This window comes from Myotis nattereri (assembly GCF_964212035.1).
Source record: "Myotis nattereri genome assembly, chromosome: 10".
Lineage (NCBI taxonomy): Eukaryota > Metazoa > Chordata > Mammalia > Chiroptera > Vespertilionidae > Myotis > Myotis nattereri.
Window position 1 is genome coordinate 68,252,229 of NC_138085.1, and position 14,907 is coordinate 68,267,135.

At 43.6% G+C, this 14,907-nt stretch overlaps 2 protein-coding genes across 3 annotated transcripts in view; both read right to left on the reverse strand.

Annotated features, from left to right (window-relative positions):
* Positions 1 to 751: 751 nt before the first annotated feature.
* LOC308526270 (large ribosomal subunit protein eL20-like) lies at positions 752 to 2,634 on the reverse strand. Its single transcript, XM_081101364.1, has one exon. The coding sequence runs from the start codon at positions 1,322 to 1,324 to the stop codon at positions 845 to 847; it is 480 nt and encodes a 159-aa protein (XP_080957490.1). The 5' UTR covers positions 1,325 to 2,634; the 3' UTR covers positions 752 to 844.
* Positions 2,634 to 14,907, reverse strand: part of LTBP1 (latent transforming growth factor beta binding protein 1) — a gene marked incomplete at its 5' end in the record, with an annotated part of 337,472 nt that continues 325,198 nt past the window's right edge. The window contains 3 exons of one of the 2 annotated variants that reach the window (XM_081101363.1): positions 2,634 to 5,673; positions 7,067 to 7,216; positions 11,156 to 11,278. In XM_081101363.1, the coding sequence (XP_080957489.1) occupies positions 5,492 to 5,673; positions 7,067 to 7,216; positions 11,156 to 11,278 (455 nt within the window). In that variant the 3' untranslated portion in view covers positions 2,634 to 5,491. The remainder of the gene's footprint in view (positions 5,674 to 7,066; positions 7,217 to 11,155; positions 11,279 to 14,907) is intronic. The other variant, XM_081101362.1, reaches the window with a different exon arrangement.

Genomic DNA, 14,907 nt, shown 5'->3' on the forward strand with positions numbered 1-14,907 from the left:
AGCCAAAGGAGTCAGTACAAACTTGGCACAAAATATACAGCAAGAAAATATGAAAGAATACTTACTTCACACTCCTACATAGAGTAAAAGTAAATATTTCACTGAATATTAGTGTACAGTAAAAAAACTGTATACTAATAAATGCATTCTTACATAAAGAACTTGACCTTAAGATTATAGCAATGTCTCCATGGGCTCAGAGATAGACAACACTCACCGCACTCGGATGTTTGGTGTTGCTGTGCACTGCTATTAGGGGATCTCATTACCGCTATTGCCTTCTTGTTTTCTATTCCTCCTTCCCTTAGCCCCTCTCCACATGGTCAGGCCTTCCACCTTTAATATGGGTACAGTGGGGCTGGGGTGGGGAAGATGTATGCTGCCAGAGCAAATAATACAGCTCTGTGCTTCCTAGATGCTTGGGCACTGAATTCGTCTGTCCTATGCCTCTGAACTGAATGTTTCCTAGACCAACCCCTCAGAAATGCAATATACTCATGGTTTTAATTCTGCACCAAGGTATGCTCTTGGAGTTAGAGGCTGTTTAAGAGAAGCCAAGTTACAATAACCAGTAATTGGCCAACTTAGTTGCCGGCTTAAAGGGGAACATAATAAAAGGTTTTAATATCTTAATCAATGGACATTTTATATAATCTTAGATGACCCATTGGGTATTTCTCTCAAACAGAGGCCAGTTTGGGCATGTTTCAGACGTAGAGGTTTATTCTTTTTTTCTTTTGATTTTCCAAAGGAATTTATTTGGGCAGACCAGGGGACAGGGAGGCCCTGCAGCTAAAAGAAGGTGCTGGGCCTCTTGGTGGTGAAGTGTGGCTGATGCTGGCGACTAGATGCGGTGGGGCAGGGGGAACTTGATCTTGGAGTCGTGAAACTGCTTGACCGCCAGTGGGTGGCACTTGCTGGCCACGATCTCCTCCACCTTCAGGATCTGGATTGAGTGGGCGTGGGCAGGGTGCCAGGCCCCCATGTCTCCATAGCACTGGGTGGTCAGGTCCTGGTACTCCCAGTACATGTTGCAGGTGCCACTGTGGAAGTCGTAGCGCAGCCAGATATCAAAGTTCTTCAGCCCAAGGGGACATTGCTCCAACACCTGGCCACAGTAGATGATTTCCCCTGAAGATTTCTTCATCTTCTTTAGTTTGAGACACAAAGTACCAGAAGCAGGACTTGGCAACAACATGGTTAGGTGCCAAGATGCGCATGTGGTGGAGGCGCAGCTGAGACCCTTGGAGGTAGGCAGGCAGCGCCCAAGGCGACTCCTAAAAGCTAGAGGTTTATTCTTGTAAACAACTAAACCAAAACACATTTCTCTTTGACTGCAACATAATTAGATAAATTCAACATTTATATTCAGACTAAGCCTCCTTAGCAAATTAGGAATAGGAAGAAGCATTCTTCACCAGGGAAAAGGCACACATGAAAACTTAAGTGTGCATCATACCAAATAGGGCAACGATAAAAGGATTTTTCTTAAAGATCAAGATGCCTGCTATCACCATGCTACAATTCATTATTACACTGGAGGTCTTAATAGTTCAGAAGACAAGAAATGTAAAGCTATGAAGACTGAAAGGAAGAAACAAAACTGTCATTATCATGAGATACAATAAAACCTCAGGGTAATCTAAGGATAAATTGTTCAATTAAGAAGACAGTTTAGCATGGCTCTGATCAATATATAAAAGTCACATTGGAAACAAACTATTCAAGGTAAACTTTTCATTGCAATGGACTCATGACAACAGAAATTGTGAACATTTTAAACATTTATCCGTTTGGCAAGGAGCAATGATTTAGTTGGATCATTGCTAATCCAAACAAATTTTGGCACTAAGATATCCAAGCTCTAGAACTATCGTGATTCCATAATGGAGCAGGTCTCAGACCTCCCAGGCAAATGACCTTATGTTGAGATTACAACGTAAATGCTGTAGAGATACGTGTACAGTACCCGTTTGTTCACTTGTTCTTGAGACATTCCCTATGGATTTAATATTTCCAGGAGACAAGACAGAGTAAGTTCCTACTTCTTCTCTCCACCCTCTGTGCTTCTGTGCTTTCCTCTTTAGGCATCCTACTTTGGCTGTTGGGTGTATTTTGCCTTGGTGGCAAGGCTGATGTAATGGATATCCAACCCTACAAAATAGCAATGTTTGTTCAATGGGAAAACAATCTGTGTGCAGGTCTATGGGACTGCTCTCAGCAACAACACTATGAGGGATTGAGGGTAACAGGATCTGTGCCATGAAACACTTTCTCTCTCTCTCTCTGCCCCCCTCCCCTTCCTCTTGCTAAAATCAATTTTAAAAAATCAGGCTGGGAAAGAGAAGACCATTTGAGAAAAGGGAAATCAAGTAATTAGACAATTTTTGACGTAGTAGGGACCTTAGAGTTCACTTCACTGGTGACAAAACAGTGACTAGAGAGATAGAGACTTCTTTGAGGTCTTACAGGAAAGCGTGCCATGGAAGGGCCAGAAGCTGGGACCCAGGTGGTTGATCGGAGATGCCAACTCCAGTGCTCTTTATGCAGCACCAGATGCACATTCTGTGACAAAAAGGAAGGGACAGGTGAAGTGGCTGTGTTGCTTTCTCTTCTTTTTTTTTTTTCTAGTAAAATTTAAGACCCATACAATTCTAATTATTTCATCTGCTCCCTGGGGCTTCTACCCTACCCCCAACTCCCACCCCACTCCCCAGCCAAAACCGACAAGTTCCTCCTTATTTCCACAACACCTGGTTCTAGCTTCCCCTGGACTACTTACCTCATTGCAGTATGATCAGTTGGGCTCACAACCTGTCTTCTGAGCTAGGTGTGGGTCAAACACCAAAAGTTCTTCATCTCCATGGTCCCAGCATCAAGCACAATGCCTGGTACAAGTAAGTTCACACTGGAACTCACATATAGAACCTCTCCATCATCGCAGGAAGTTCCATTGAACCCGCAGGGGTCTAGAGCAGTAATGAAGAGAAGGCTGAGAAGGCTCTGAGGACGAGGGAAGCGGTGATTTCTTCCAGGAGGTGGGTTCTGCCCCACCAGTGACGGCCATCCTACTTTCTCAAAGACAGGGGGAAGCTGGTTAGAGGCATCTCACATTCCCGTGGTGACTGCCAATGTTTTATCCTAAATTAGGGAGTTCTTTTCCCTGAGCAGTGTCTCCTATTTTTTTAGACTGTGATTTACTTTTCCTTATTCCTTTTTTGCTCATAGTTGTGATTGGCTATCACTTTGATATTGAGCTGTGACAGTCATCATTATTTTCTTCTTCTTACCAAAGATTTGAGCAGTAAATCATAGGTGCTTTAGTCTATACTTAAGTCATTCTCATTTGAATGCTGAAGAGAGTATTTTTTAATTGATTTCAGAGAGGAAGGGAGAGAGATAGAAACATCACTGATGAGAGAGAATCATCGATTGGCTGCCTCCTACACGTCCCCTACTGGGGAGGATGAGCCCGCAACCCGGGCATATGCCCTTGGCCAGAATTGAACCTGGGACCCTTTAGTCTGCAGGCCAACGCTCTATCCACTGAACCAAACCGGCTAGGGCATAGAATCATAGTCATTTTATCGCTGCAATTTATTAGAATAATTCATAAATTCAGTTATGGTTTGTCCTCACAAGCAGGGACATATAGAATTGGCATGCTTGGTAACTGTTTTCTTGAACTGTTGACCCAAATAAAATGTTCATAAACCTCATTTCTTAAGTATAACAGATGTGTAATTTCTGCCAATATTGGGTCATTAAGATTTACCAGAATTCAAGTACATTTTAGAGTCAGTCCTTTGTGTGTGAGAAATACTACAGCTAAATTATAGTATTCTTTTGAACCTATAAACATTTATTAGAGAAATATGAATGATGGAATTGTGCAAACCTTTGATATATTTAATTAGAATTTGGTTTGTTGGCTTTGTACCTAGTGCTCCTCTCAGCTAACATGGCAGATATCAACCTTGTAACTTCAAATTGCATAGGTTTACAGCAGCTCGCCAGTGTTTTGGGAGCAATGTTTGATGATTATGACAAAAGAATAGAATGTTATTGGTTATTGGTACTTTAAAGTACAGAGACCTGTTCTGTGGAGGAATGGAGAAAGAGACCTGACTCTCACTCAAGCAGCTGGGAAATACATGGGTTAGCATAATGGGTTATGCTTAATTAGTATATAATGAATGACTGGCATGCGCTGTACTAGTTATCTGTCTCTTTATGCCACAGAACCCCAAACCCATGGAGGACAACTGGGCTTTAAAAGTAACTCCTAAAAGCAACTCAAAGAATCCTATGTGTCTTCTTATGATCTTTCCTCTGTGTGTGTCCTACTCTGTTCCTATAGGGCCCACCCCAATGACCACATTTAACCATATTCACCTCTTTAAAGACCCTCTCTCCAAATATAGTCACATACAAATACTGTATGGTTAGGACATCAACACATGCATTTTGAGGGGACACAATCCAGCCCTTTAAGTATCTAACACATTTAATAATTAGCCTGCCAACAACTCTACATTACTTGGGACCATTGCTAAAAATAAAGGTGGGGGGGAGGGATACAACTTGTACACGTATACTCATTGACAATTACTCTCAGGTAGAATTTTTTTTCTAAAAAAAATGGTGATTTATTTTGCTTTAACATACAATGGTAAATATGCTGGGATCATCAAGTTTTCAAAAAATTTCGCTGGGCATACTTCACACATTACAATTCTATGTGAGTTCATTGGTTCTTCCATTTCAATGTACAAGAGGGATCCACCTGACACCTACTAGCAGCTTGGCTAAGAATGGACATTAGAATCAGACAATACATCGTAAATAGAAAGTACTCTTCTCCAAACGTGTATAAAAGTGTGGAAACAAAATCACTGCCTGCTCCACAGGACAGACAAGCTGAATTTTAAAATGCTCCCAACTAGGAATCACGTGACTCTGTGTCACAATACTTACAAAACAGTTTCACAATATCTCACCAACAACTTGTGCACTTGAGATTTAAAAAAAAAAAAATCTGAAGGAAAAGAAAAATAGTAGCCAAGGAACTGCACAACCAAAAAAATGAAAATTATATAAAATATTTCCACCGCTATGTAAATGCCAAATTTAATCAAGCAATAGTAAAACAAAAAACAAAAAAACCAAAAAACACAAAAAAACACACAAGACAACATAATAATACAACCTTCTGTTTAAAATAACAGCACTGCTCCGCCTCTTTTTTCCCACTGAATTTTACATATGAACAGACTATATATACGGGTTTTTCAGAGAAATGTCCATTTGGTCTGTTGCACCGGTCAGGCTCACACCAAATCCTTTCACTGTCTTCTGAGGATACATGACACCAAGTTGCTCCTGTGTTTCCAACACTCTGGGTGAGGTGCAATGTCTCAAGTATAATACATTTCTCTCTTTTCCTTTACACAGTGCAGAGTATACGGGCTTAGGTTATGTAGATTTTCTTTTACTCCAGGTCACTGTCCTTGTCTAGATTCAAGGCGGTATTCAATGGGGTGCAGTAGTTGGGCTTGTCAGAAGGCACGTAGCCGGGCAGACACAAGCACTTGTAGGAGCCTTCCGTGTTGATGCACTTGGCATTCTTGCAGAGAGACATGCGGTTGTTCAACTCGTCGCATTCGTTCACGTCTGCAATAAGCCAAACCACACAGGTGAACCAGCTCGGAGGTGCTCTACGAGGACACGGAACCCACAGCCTACCGAGGCACCGAGGCGACTGGCCTGCACACGGCCTGGCTCTCCTTCCCGTCCCCCACCCTGAAACGTTCCCATTCATGACAGTTTCCATCCCGTGAACGGTAAGGCAGACTTTCTAGATCTTACAAAGGTCAATTGTCGGGGGAATTCTAGAATTTCTTTCCCTGTTATTTCACACAACACGAACAATTTGTTAGCCTGACATTTTACAGTCCAACCTCAAGAAAGCTGGAAATACTACCCCACTTGTGAATTCTTTTCCGCAGGTAGAGAACAGACGGATGTGTCAAGAGGACACAGTTAAGAGCAAACCAGTGAGCCGACAGCCTTCTGAGCAGACCCTCCTCAGGCTGACGTTACTTCTCGGGTTTCTTCCCACCGGAAAGAAAGGTTCTTACGCACTTGCAACTCCTGTACTAACCCAGGTTCCCTACTTTCCAGACCCACCACAGATGGAGACTCACCAACAGGGAAGGGGACACTACAGGAGGGAGAAGAACTGCAAAAAATAGAAGAAAACTTAAATCCCGGGGCCGTTTAGAAAAGAGGCCAAAGGGCCCTGGAACACAGTCTGGGCATTCATTTGAGGTCACACGGAGCAGGATAAGTGTGAGTTTACTGCTCTTTTAAAAAGAAGAGGGGAGGCAACGACAGCATGTTAGGAGGCACTTTTTCCAAATGATTACCATGGAAGTTGTACTTTTTCAGACATCTACATTCCCTGATGCTTGGGCCAAGTATTCAGGGGAAACATTACTGGCTGCACAGTCAAAAGCTACATTTAAGAGTCAAAGTCAAGGAATGGCTCTATGTGAGGAATTCTACAGGAATTCTTACATGAGATATCAACTCTATTTTTTGAAATATGTTTTCATTGATTTCAGAGAGGAAGGGAGAGGGAGACAGAAACACCAATGAGAGAGAAACATCCATCGGCTGCCTCCTGCATGCCCCACACTGGGGATCTAGCTTGCATCCCCAGGCATGGGTCCTGACCGGGAATCGAACCCTGACCTCCGGGTTCATAGGTCGACGATGCTCAACCACTGAGCCTGCTGTCCGGGCTCACCTCTATTTTTTAAAAATTGTGGTAGAATATACAGAACATAAATATGGCCTTTTTAACTATTTTTAAGTGGCCAGTCCAGTGGCATTAAGTATATTGGTGTTGTTGTGCAACCATCACCACCTTCCATCTTTAAAACTTTCCTCATTTTCCTAAACTGAAACTCTGCATATCTGTCTTAAATGTACTTGAGGGTATGCGATCTGACCACAGGGGATCTCAGGAAAAGAACTGTTTCCCACAAGACACCGTTCTTACCGACACAGGTCATCTTGGCCATGTCCAAATGATACCCATCAAAGCAATCGCAGGTGTACCCTTCCTGCACCCTCACACAGCGGCCGTTCTCACAGCCATTGAGGATGCCGCACTCCTCAGCCTGAAGCTCCTCAAAGCTGTTTAAAAAACCTGGAAACGACAGGGCAGACGCCGAGTTAGATATGTTCACCCTCTTAAACCGTTTCTAAAAACTATGTGGTTATGCTTACGGTTCACCAGATAGACATATTTCAGACGCTTTAAAGCTAGCATTAAAATGTAAGTGAACACTGCATATAACTGCAACAGAGGAGGAAGCATAAAATATTAAAAACTTTAGATATTTTGTATAGATCAGCCCCATATCTTGAATTCTGATGCTCCAGCAAGTATGATTTTTGGTTTTGCCCTTATTTAAAGTTTTTACCTAAAATTCCAAATTCCCTGAGTTCTCACTAGCAAATGTCAGGACATCTTTCAGCGTGGAACCAATAGTGAAGTTATCGACGTTCAGGAGACATTTGCTTAGAACACCCAGGATAGTTGGAGGGGTGCTTCTTCTGCTTAGAGTTCCCAGGAGAGGGAGGGCCAGGCCCTCCCAGCCCTGCCGGCTCTGTTTGTTTGCTCTGGCTTTGGAATGAGCCCGACAAAAGGGCTCTTGGGGATCAAAGGACAAAGGCAGTAAAAGGGACTCAAAACATCCTGATAAATGAGAAAAGAACATCGCGCCTGTGTCTAGTAAACCCAAAGTCTTTTTGTACTGAAACAAAGACGCTCTTGTTGAAGTCAGATAGCTTTAAACGGACTCAGGGCTGCAGTGTAATAATACAGAAACAACCTACCCAGGCAGCAACAGGGCTGAGCTTTCTTTCTAGTGAAGGAAGTTGTAAATATAAAAGACTCAAGCACACTGTGGATGCGGCCCCTCATCCCTTCCTCACCTTCTGGACCTCACCAAGTATTAGCTTTAAGAAAAATCAAAATGAGGAGCTGGGGGGCTGGGTTTTGTGACAAAGGGGAAGGGATTAAGCAGAAAAATGGGTAGTTACAGAGATGCAGATGACAGCATAGGGAATATAGGCAATAACATGGTGATAATTAGGTAGGGGGCTAGAGGGGTACTTGAAGCAGCAGGGAGGAACGCTCTATAAAGTGCATGATTTTAGAACCACTTTGCTGTACATCTGAAACTAATACGGAATAATATTGAATGTAAACTATAGTTGAAAAAAAAATGTAAGAAAAAAATCAAAATGTGGCCAAAACTGTTAGGCCTTTGAAGTATGTAATTCTCTAATGGAACTGCAGGGGGCAGCAACATATCATCACTTACACAGGACTCTAAGTCTAACTTGGTGACGTAAAAAATGTAGTAATATATCCACGACAGGCTCTTTTTACAAAATTTTAGAGGAAAAAAATATTACAGGCATCAGGAATATGTCAGCAGATGCCCCCTAGCCAGTGTGAGAAATACTGACTTAAGAAAATAAAGTCAACTTCCAGGTATTGCAGCAAAATCATTTTGACTTTAAAACTAGTCAAATCATTTTTTATTCTATACATTAAAACATGAAATTAAATTTGAAGCTCCTATACAGATATATCAAGTAGACTTCCCAAAATACTTCCATGGGACTCTAAGGCGGGGTCAGCACGGTGCCGTCCCTGCTGCCTATTTTATAAATAAAGTTTTACTGGAACACAGCCACTCCCACTCACTGATGTACATCTTGCTGCTTTCATGAGAACACAGCAGAGCTGAGTAGCTGCAACGGAGAGGTTGTGGCTGCAAAGCCTAAACATTTCACTATCTGGTCCTTATAAGAAAAAGTTGATTTCTGCTCTAGGAGATCACAGCTTTATAACTATTGCGCTAACTAAAGGCACCACCAGCCATCAGTAACATTTGCAAATAACTAGAAAACAGGAGATGGCGAATCGTAAAGGTGATAAGAATCCTTAGCCTCCCCTCTACGTTACCATTTACCCAATACCATCATTTCTCCAGCAGGGCCAGAGAGCCCTTGCTCCTGGTCTGAGACGGGGGAGCTATTTCTTGTAATTTGTTCAAAATTTAAAGGCCATTTTGTAGTCAAAGCTGGAGGTCCTGGAACTACATCTCAACTACCTATGATGCTAAATAGGAATTGGATGTGATACCAACTTGTTCCTCTTTTAAGGTTTGTACTGAATGAAAAAAGAGTTTTAAGGCAATGTGAGCATGAAAAAAGAAGCTACATAAGCCAGAACATTTCAACACTAAACTTCCTGAAATCTGAACTATGTTGTGATCGAGGCTACACACATAAGCTATGGGGCTGTGTCAGTTGTACAGAGACTTGATCTGGTATTTTGGATTTATGGGGCAGGTAAGCTGGCTTTCTTTCAGCCTTAATATTTCTTCTCCTTTTCTTTTCCTTTCTGTCTCTTTTTAAGGTAAATGTTTATCGACCTATAATGTAAACAGAGAGAAGTGTAGAAATCATACGGGCACAGTCTTACAGCTGCTAGTGCATTTACGCACATTTCATGAGGCCGTGTATGGCTGTGTGTTGTTGATTAAAAAAAAATCTCAGGTGCTAGAAGTCAGGACAGTGGTTGCTCTTGCAGGGAGTGGGCTAGGAAAGGGCACCAGGGCCTCTGGATACTAGAATGTTCTAGACCTGGATGGGGGTTACACAGATGTGTCAATGCTGTGTTCATGTAAATTCTTTACTGATTGATTGATTTTAATGAGAGGGAGGAAGGGAGAGAAAGAGGGAGGGAGGGGCAGAGAGAGAAAGAGAGAGAAAGACATCAATTTGTTGTTCCACTTATTTATGCATTCATTGGTTGATTCTTGTATGTGCCCTGACCAGGGATGGGACCCGCACCCTTGGCGTATGGGGATGATGTTCTAATAAATTCAGTACCTGGCCAGGGCTGTTCATGTAAATTTTAAAGCACTCTAATTCTACTGGGTGAACAATATACTACATCCTTCAAAAAAACAAAAAGAAGGGAGGAAAGAAAGGAGAAAGGAAGGGAGAGAGAGGGGAAAGAGAAGAGAGAAGGAAAAGGGAAGGAAGAAAAAAAAACTCTTCAACTCAGAACTGAAGTAGATCCAAGTGCAATCACAAAGCATGCACTGCCCCTCAGGGACTAGGTCATGGCTAGTTTGATGTGCAGGTGTCAGGGCCCACAGAAAGGAAAAGCTTCCTTGTATTTTGTGAGTCAGCAGCCTCTCCAAGTCCCCCCCACCCCGCCCACCCGCACTCCCCCTCCCGTCCTGAAAACCTGGTGCAGAGCGCTTCCCTGCAAGGAGGGCCCCTGGATAGGAAGGAGCCCAGGCAGCTGGGACCAGCGATTCCCTATTCCCGTTCTTGAAGTGACGCAACCTATTATCTACTAATATTTCATTTTGGACCGTCCTGTTTCTCAGACTTCGGATAATTAGTCTACACGTGAAAGGTCTGGTTTCCCCACGGAAACATTAGGTTGTTGTGGCTTCCTCATCCAGGCCGCTGGGCTGCACATGGTAAACCAGTTACTTTCTAAATGAGAGTAGGGTTCTCACACCCCACCTCCCACAAGAAAACCCCACTCGCAAATGCAGGAAGAGCCGGCACACATCCTATCTTCACGCACCCCCTAACGAGTGGATCCTAAAAATTAATTTCTGACCAGGAGAGCAATGTTTTTGACCTCCCACTGGAAAATACTTCTAAGAGCAACTCGGTACAGCTCCCCTTTGTCATTTCCTTGTGTGACAAAAGCTACAAATCTGGGCGTTCAAGGAAACCCTCGCAACAGACCACCACTTAATGGTACAAAATGATTATTATGGAAGGTAATGAGGTCATTTGCTTCACAGACGGTGAACATGGCAGCATCCCCACCCGTGAGGCTAAGATCTGAGCCAACAGCTCTCACATTTGGGTGCAGAAGGGTTAGCCCAGGGGCCGGGACACCCCAGTCTCTGATTCGGAGATCTAGCGCAGCCTGAGGATCTGCATTTCCGGCGAGCTCCCAGGACTACATTTTGAAAACCCTTGGCTAATCTTGAACCACAATTTAGTGCCAAAGTAACTGAAAACGTCTGCTTACGGTCCTGAATGAAGTAGGGGTCGGCTTCCGGAGCATACTGTTCACTGAAGTCCACCAAGGCGTCCCGGCCGTACGGCTGCCGGCGTCCTGTGACGGGGATGTTACACAGCTGGGCGTAGTCATCTAAGAAAGAAACAACAAGGGGCGCCTTCAATGTCTGCACGCACCTGATGCACCCACTGCCGGCTGAGAGCCCTGGGAATCTGCCAGGGCACCGGCCACCCCAGGCCCATCTCCCACACACACTGCTGGGCCAGGAAGTGTCTCGATGTTCTTCATGAGAGCCCTGCCCATCCACATACACTGAGTGTCACCCACATACAATGAGTGTCATCCACATAAATGAGTGTTCGTCCACATACAATGAGTGTTATCCACATACACTGAGTGTCCGCCCACATACAATGAGTGTCATCCACATACAATGAGTGTCCGTCCACATACACTGAGTGTCATCCACATACAATGAGTGTCATCCACATACAATGAGTGTCATCCACATAAATGAGTGTCACCCACATACAATGAATGTCCGTCCACATACAATGAGTGTCACCCACATAAATGAGTGTCCGTCCACAGAGTGTCCATCCACATACACTGAGTGTCACCCACATACAATGAGTGTCATCCACATAAATGAGTGTCACCCACATACAATGAATGTCCATCCACATACAATGAGTGTCATCCACATAAATGAGTGTCCGTCCACATAGAGTGTCCATCCACATACACTGAGTGTCATCCACATACAATAAGTATCCATTCACATACAATGAGTATCCATCTACATACAATGAGTGTCCATCCATATATAATGAATGTCCATCCACGTACATTGAGTGTCCATCCACATACAATGAACTCTAAATAAAAAATAATCGCTGAGCAGTTGGTAGAACTATCCCAAGACACTAAGAAACTGAGAAAAAGGGCCATCTGAGAGCAATGCAGGCCTGTCGGGAGAATGGCTTGATCTGAGCCCATCAGGTAAACACTTGATAGGTATAAAGTGGTCATTCTTACAGACAGGCATTTTTTCACTCACGAGAGAGAGAAAATTTATCTCTGGTGATCCAGAAATTAGACTAGCAAGGAAGGATGCTATGAAGTACAATTTAAATTTAATAGCTATTATTATAATTCTACACTCAAGACATGATCCTTATGGATAGTATTAAATTAATGATGTCATCATCATCATCATCATCATCACCATAGTGTAGTAAAGGTAGCAGCAGTAATAATAGCTAACAGACGGATAATGCTTGCTCTGTGCCAGGTATGATTCTTAATACATATTAATTCACTAAACACTAATTCATTAATTCACTCACAACACCCTATGAAGAGGTACCATCATCATCCCCATTTCACAGATGAGGGAACAGAAGCACAGAGTTGTTAAGTGACAGCTAATATGTGGCGGCGCCAGACTGGAACTCAGCAATGATGCTCCAGCTGCACACTTACTCTGCCTCTCCCACAACGACCTCAGCTCCTCTGTAACTCTTGCCTCTACTCCTTCTGCACCCCAGATAGACTCCTCTGTGGTTACTGTTCCCGCGGCCACAGTTCCAAGCTGGGTCAGCCCTATGGTCGTCTGACTTCTAAACTCTCCTTTAGTTTTCCTCACAGGACCCACCCAGCGCACAAGATCTTGGATCCCCGCTGGCTGGGGTGACTGAGCTTTAAGTGCATTTCATGCTCCTGCCTGCATTTAGGAGCAGAGCCGTGCAGGAGGTGGAGCGATGAAGGCTTCAGAGAGGATGGCTTCATGTTCTGAATGCATGTTTTACAGAAACCTGCTACCTGAGGATTCATCTAGCAGATGGTGAAAATTCTGGGGCTCCCTAGACTCCGACAGCACTGCCGGGGCTGTGAGATGCAGGCCAGCAGGCTCCAGGGCTAGATGGGCACTCTCCGGGCAGTCGCACAATGCAACAGCCACTTGCCCCGACCACAGATGGGGAAAGTTGTCCTCTATTATTTTGCCTCTGTAACAAAACTAAACAAATACACTCAGGCAATAGTGCAAATGCTCAAGGCTGTCTTTCATCCCTCAATTTAAAGGAGTCAAAGGTATGTGTGTGTGTGTGTGTGTGTGTGTGTGTGTGTGTGTGTATGGTGTGCAAGCATAAGTTCACACACACACACACATCTTCTATAATTGCACCGAGGAAGTGTAAAGCCAGAAAAGACCCCACACCGCTGGGGAGGGGAGGATTATGGTTGCCCCTTCCTAAAATTCTCCTCCTGAAGAGCATTCCAGGAACAACATACAGACTCCAGACAGCCCAATATTTTTGCATGAAAGCATTTCATGAGAAATATTAATTTCATTAAGGAAAGAGCTGATCCTGGAAGAAGATCCTTGACTCAACAAAACCCAACTTCAAACAAAGAGAACACACATGGCCATCAGTTCTGCTTCAAGTTTGAGAAAGAAGAATGAAGGATCTCCCCGAGAGAGCAAGATTGCTGAGATGTTTACAAGTTTCAAGAGCTGAGGTCACTGTCTCTCAAGACTTTCTCTATACATTTGTTGGACATCTGAAAGGGAGACTTGTTCCATATTTTATATCCAAGCAACAGTTGTGATCAAGAATAGATGTTACAAGTAAATTAATCCATGTTCTTATTTTGTAAAACTAAATCCAGACACAGTTGAGCAAGCTCTTCTGACATGTGGCTCTCAGGGGAGCTCCACTGAGACTCGAGGTCCTGGGGCTGTGGACTGACAGAGCCAGGGCCGTCCCAGAGCTGTCTGAGCTTCCTGCCATGGCCTTGGCCAAGACCATGCCTCCTCCACTAAGACATGAGCTGGTGGCCACCCTCCAGGCTGTCACCGTCTAGCAAAAGGAAGGGACCGAATGTGAGAGTGACGAGGAGGAACAGACTTCTGTTCTGGTGAAGTGCTGATGGGCAGCTTCCTGGAAATGCTGGTACTTGACCTGAAACTAAATAGAGTTTGCTTTACAGGAGAAGATATTTTGGATTGATTTTAAAATGAGATAACCCAAAAGCATCAAGAAAGGGAACTGTAAGTTGGGTTTGGGGACCCACAAGTGACTCCTAGGAAGACTTCTAACTCAACAGGGGCTGGTGAAGGGGGGCAGAGAGATGGGGATGGGACCTCTGGGACTTGAGGCATCTTCTTTGCGCCCCCCCCTCTTCCCAGCCATGCATTTATCTTTCAAGATTCTAGAACTGACTGTCCTTTGCTGCTTTACTTTGTCTAACATATTAACATTCCAAACTTCAAGACAGTTTTGGTCAGTTATCAAAACATGATTTCTACATTAAATGTTCTCTCTGTTGTATCTGGAGACGTGCTTGTTTGAGGGGACTGAGCTTTCAGTGCATTTCCAGGACATGCATACTGTGTAATTTTTTTTCTGGGAGCATGGATGAGTCCATACCAACCCACCCATGTCACCTCTCCAGGCACGCACTTCTGTTCTCATCTTGGCCAGGGTCAAGGGTGAAGTGAGGACAGGCTAATGGAAAGAATGTGGGCTTTAGAGGCACAAGCTTGAGCTCAAGTCCTGATTATACCATTTATCATTCAGCTCAGCAACTTTGGGCAAGCCTCAGTTTCCCTATCTGTCACATGTAGATAATAATTCCTGTTTGTCTACCTCTGTGTTATTGACATATAAACATGAAGGTAACATTATGGAATGGTTTATAAATTTTGGAGCACCAAGAAATTGGAGGGTGCCATTTTTTTTCTCATAGGTAAAATC

Coding starts and splice junctions, on each gene's coding strand:
- LOC308526270 (XM_081101364.1), bottom strand. CDS start 1,324: ATGTGTTTTGGTTTAGTTGTTTACAAGAATAAACCTCTAGCTTTTAGG.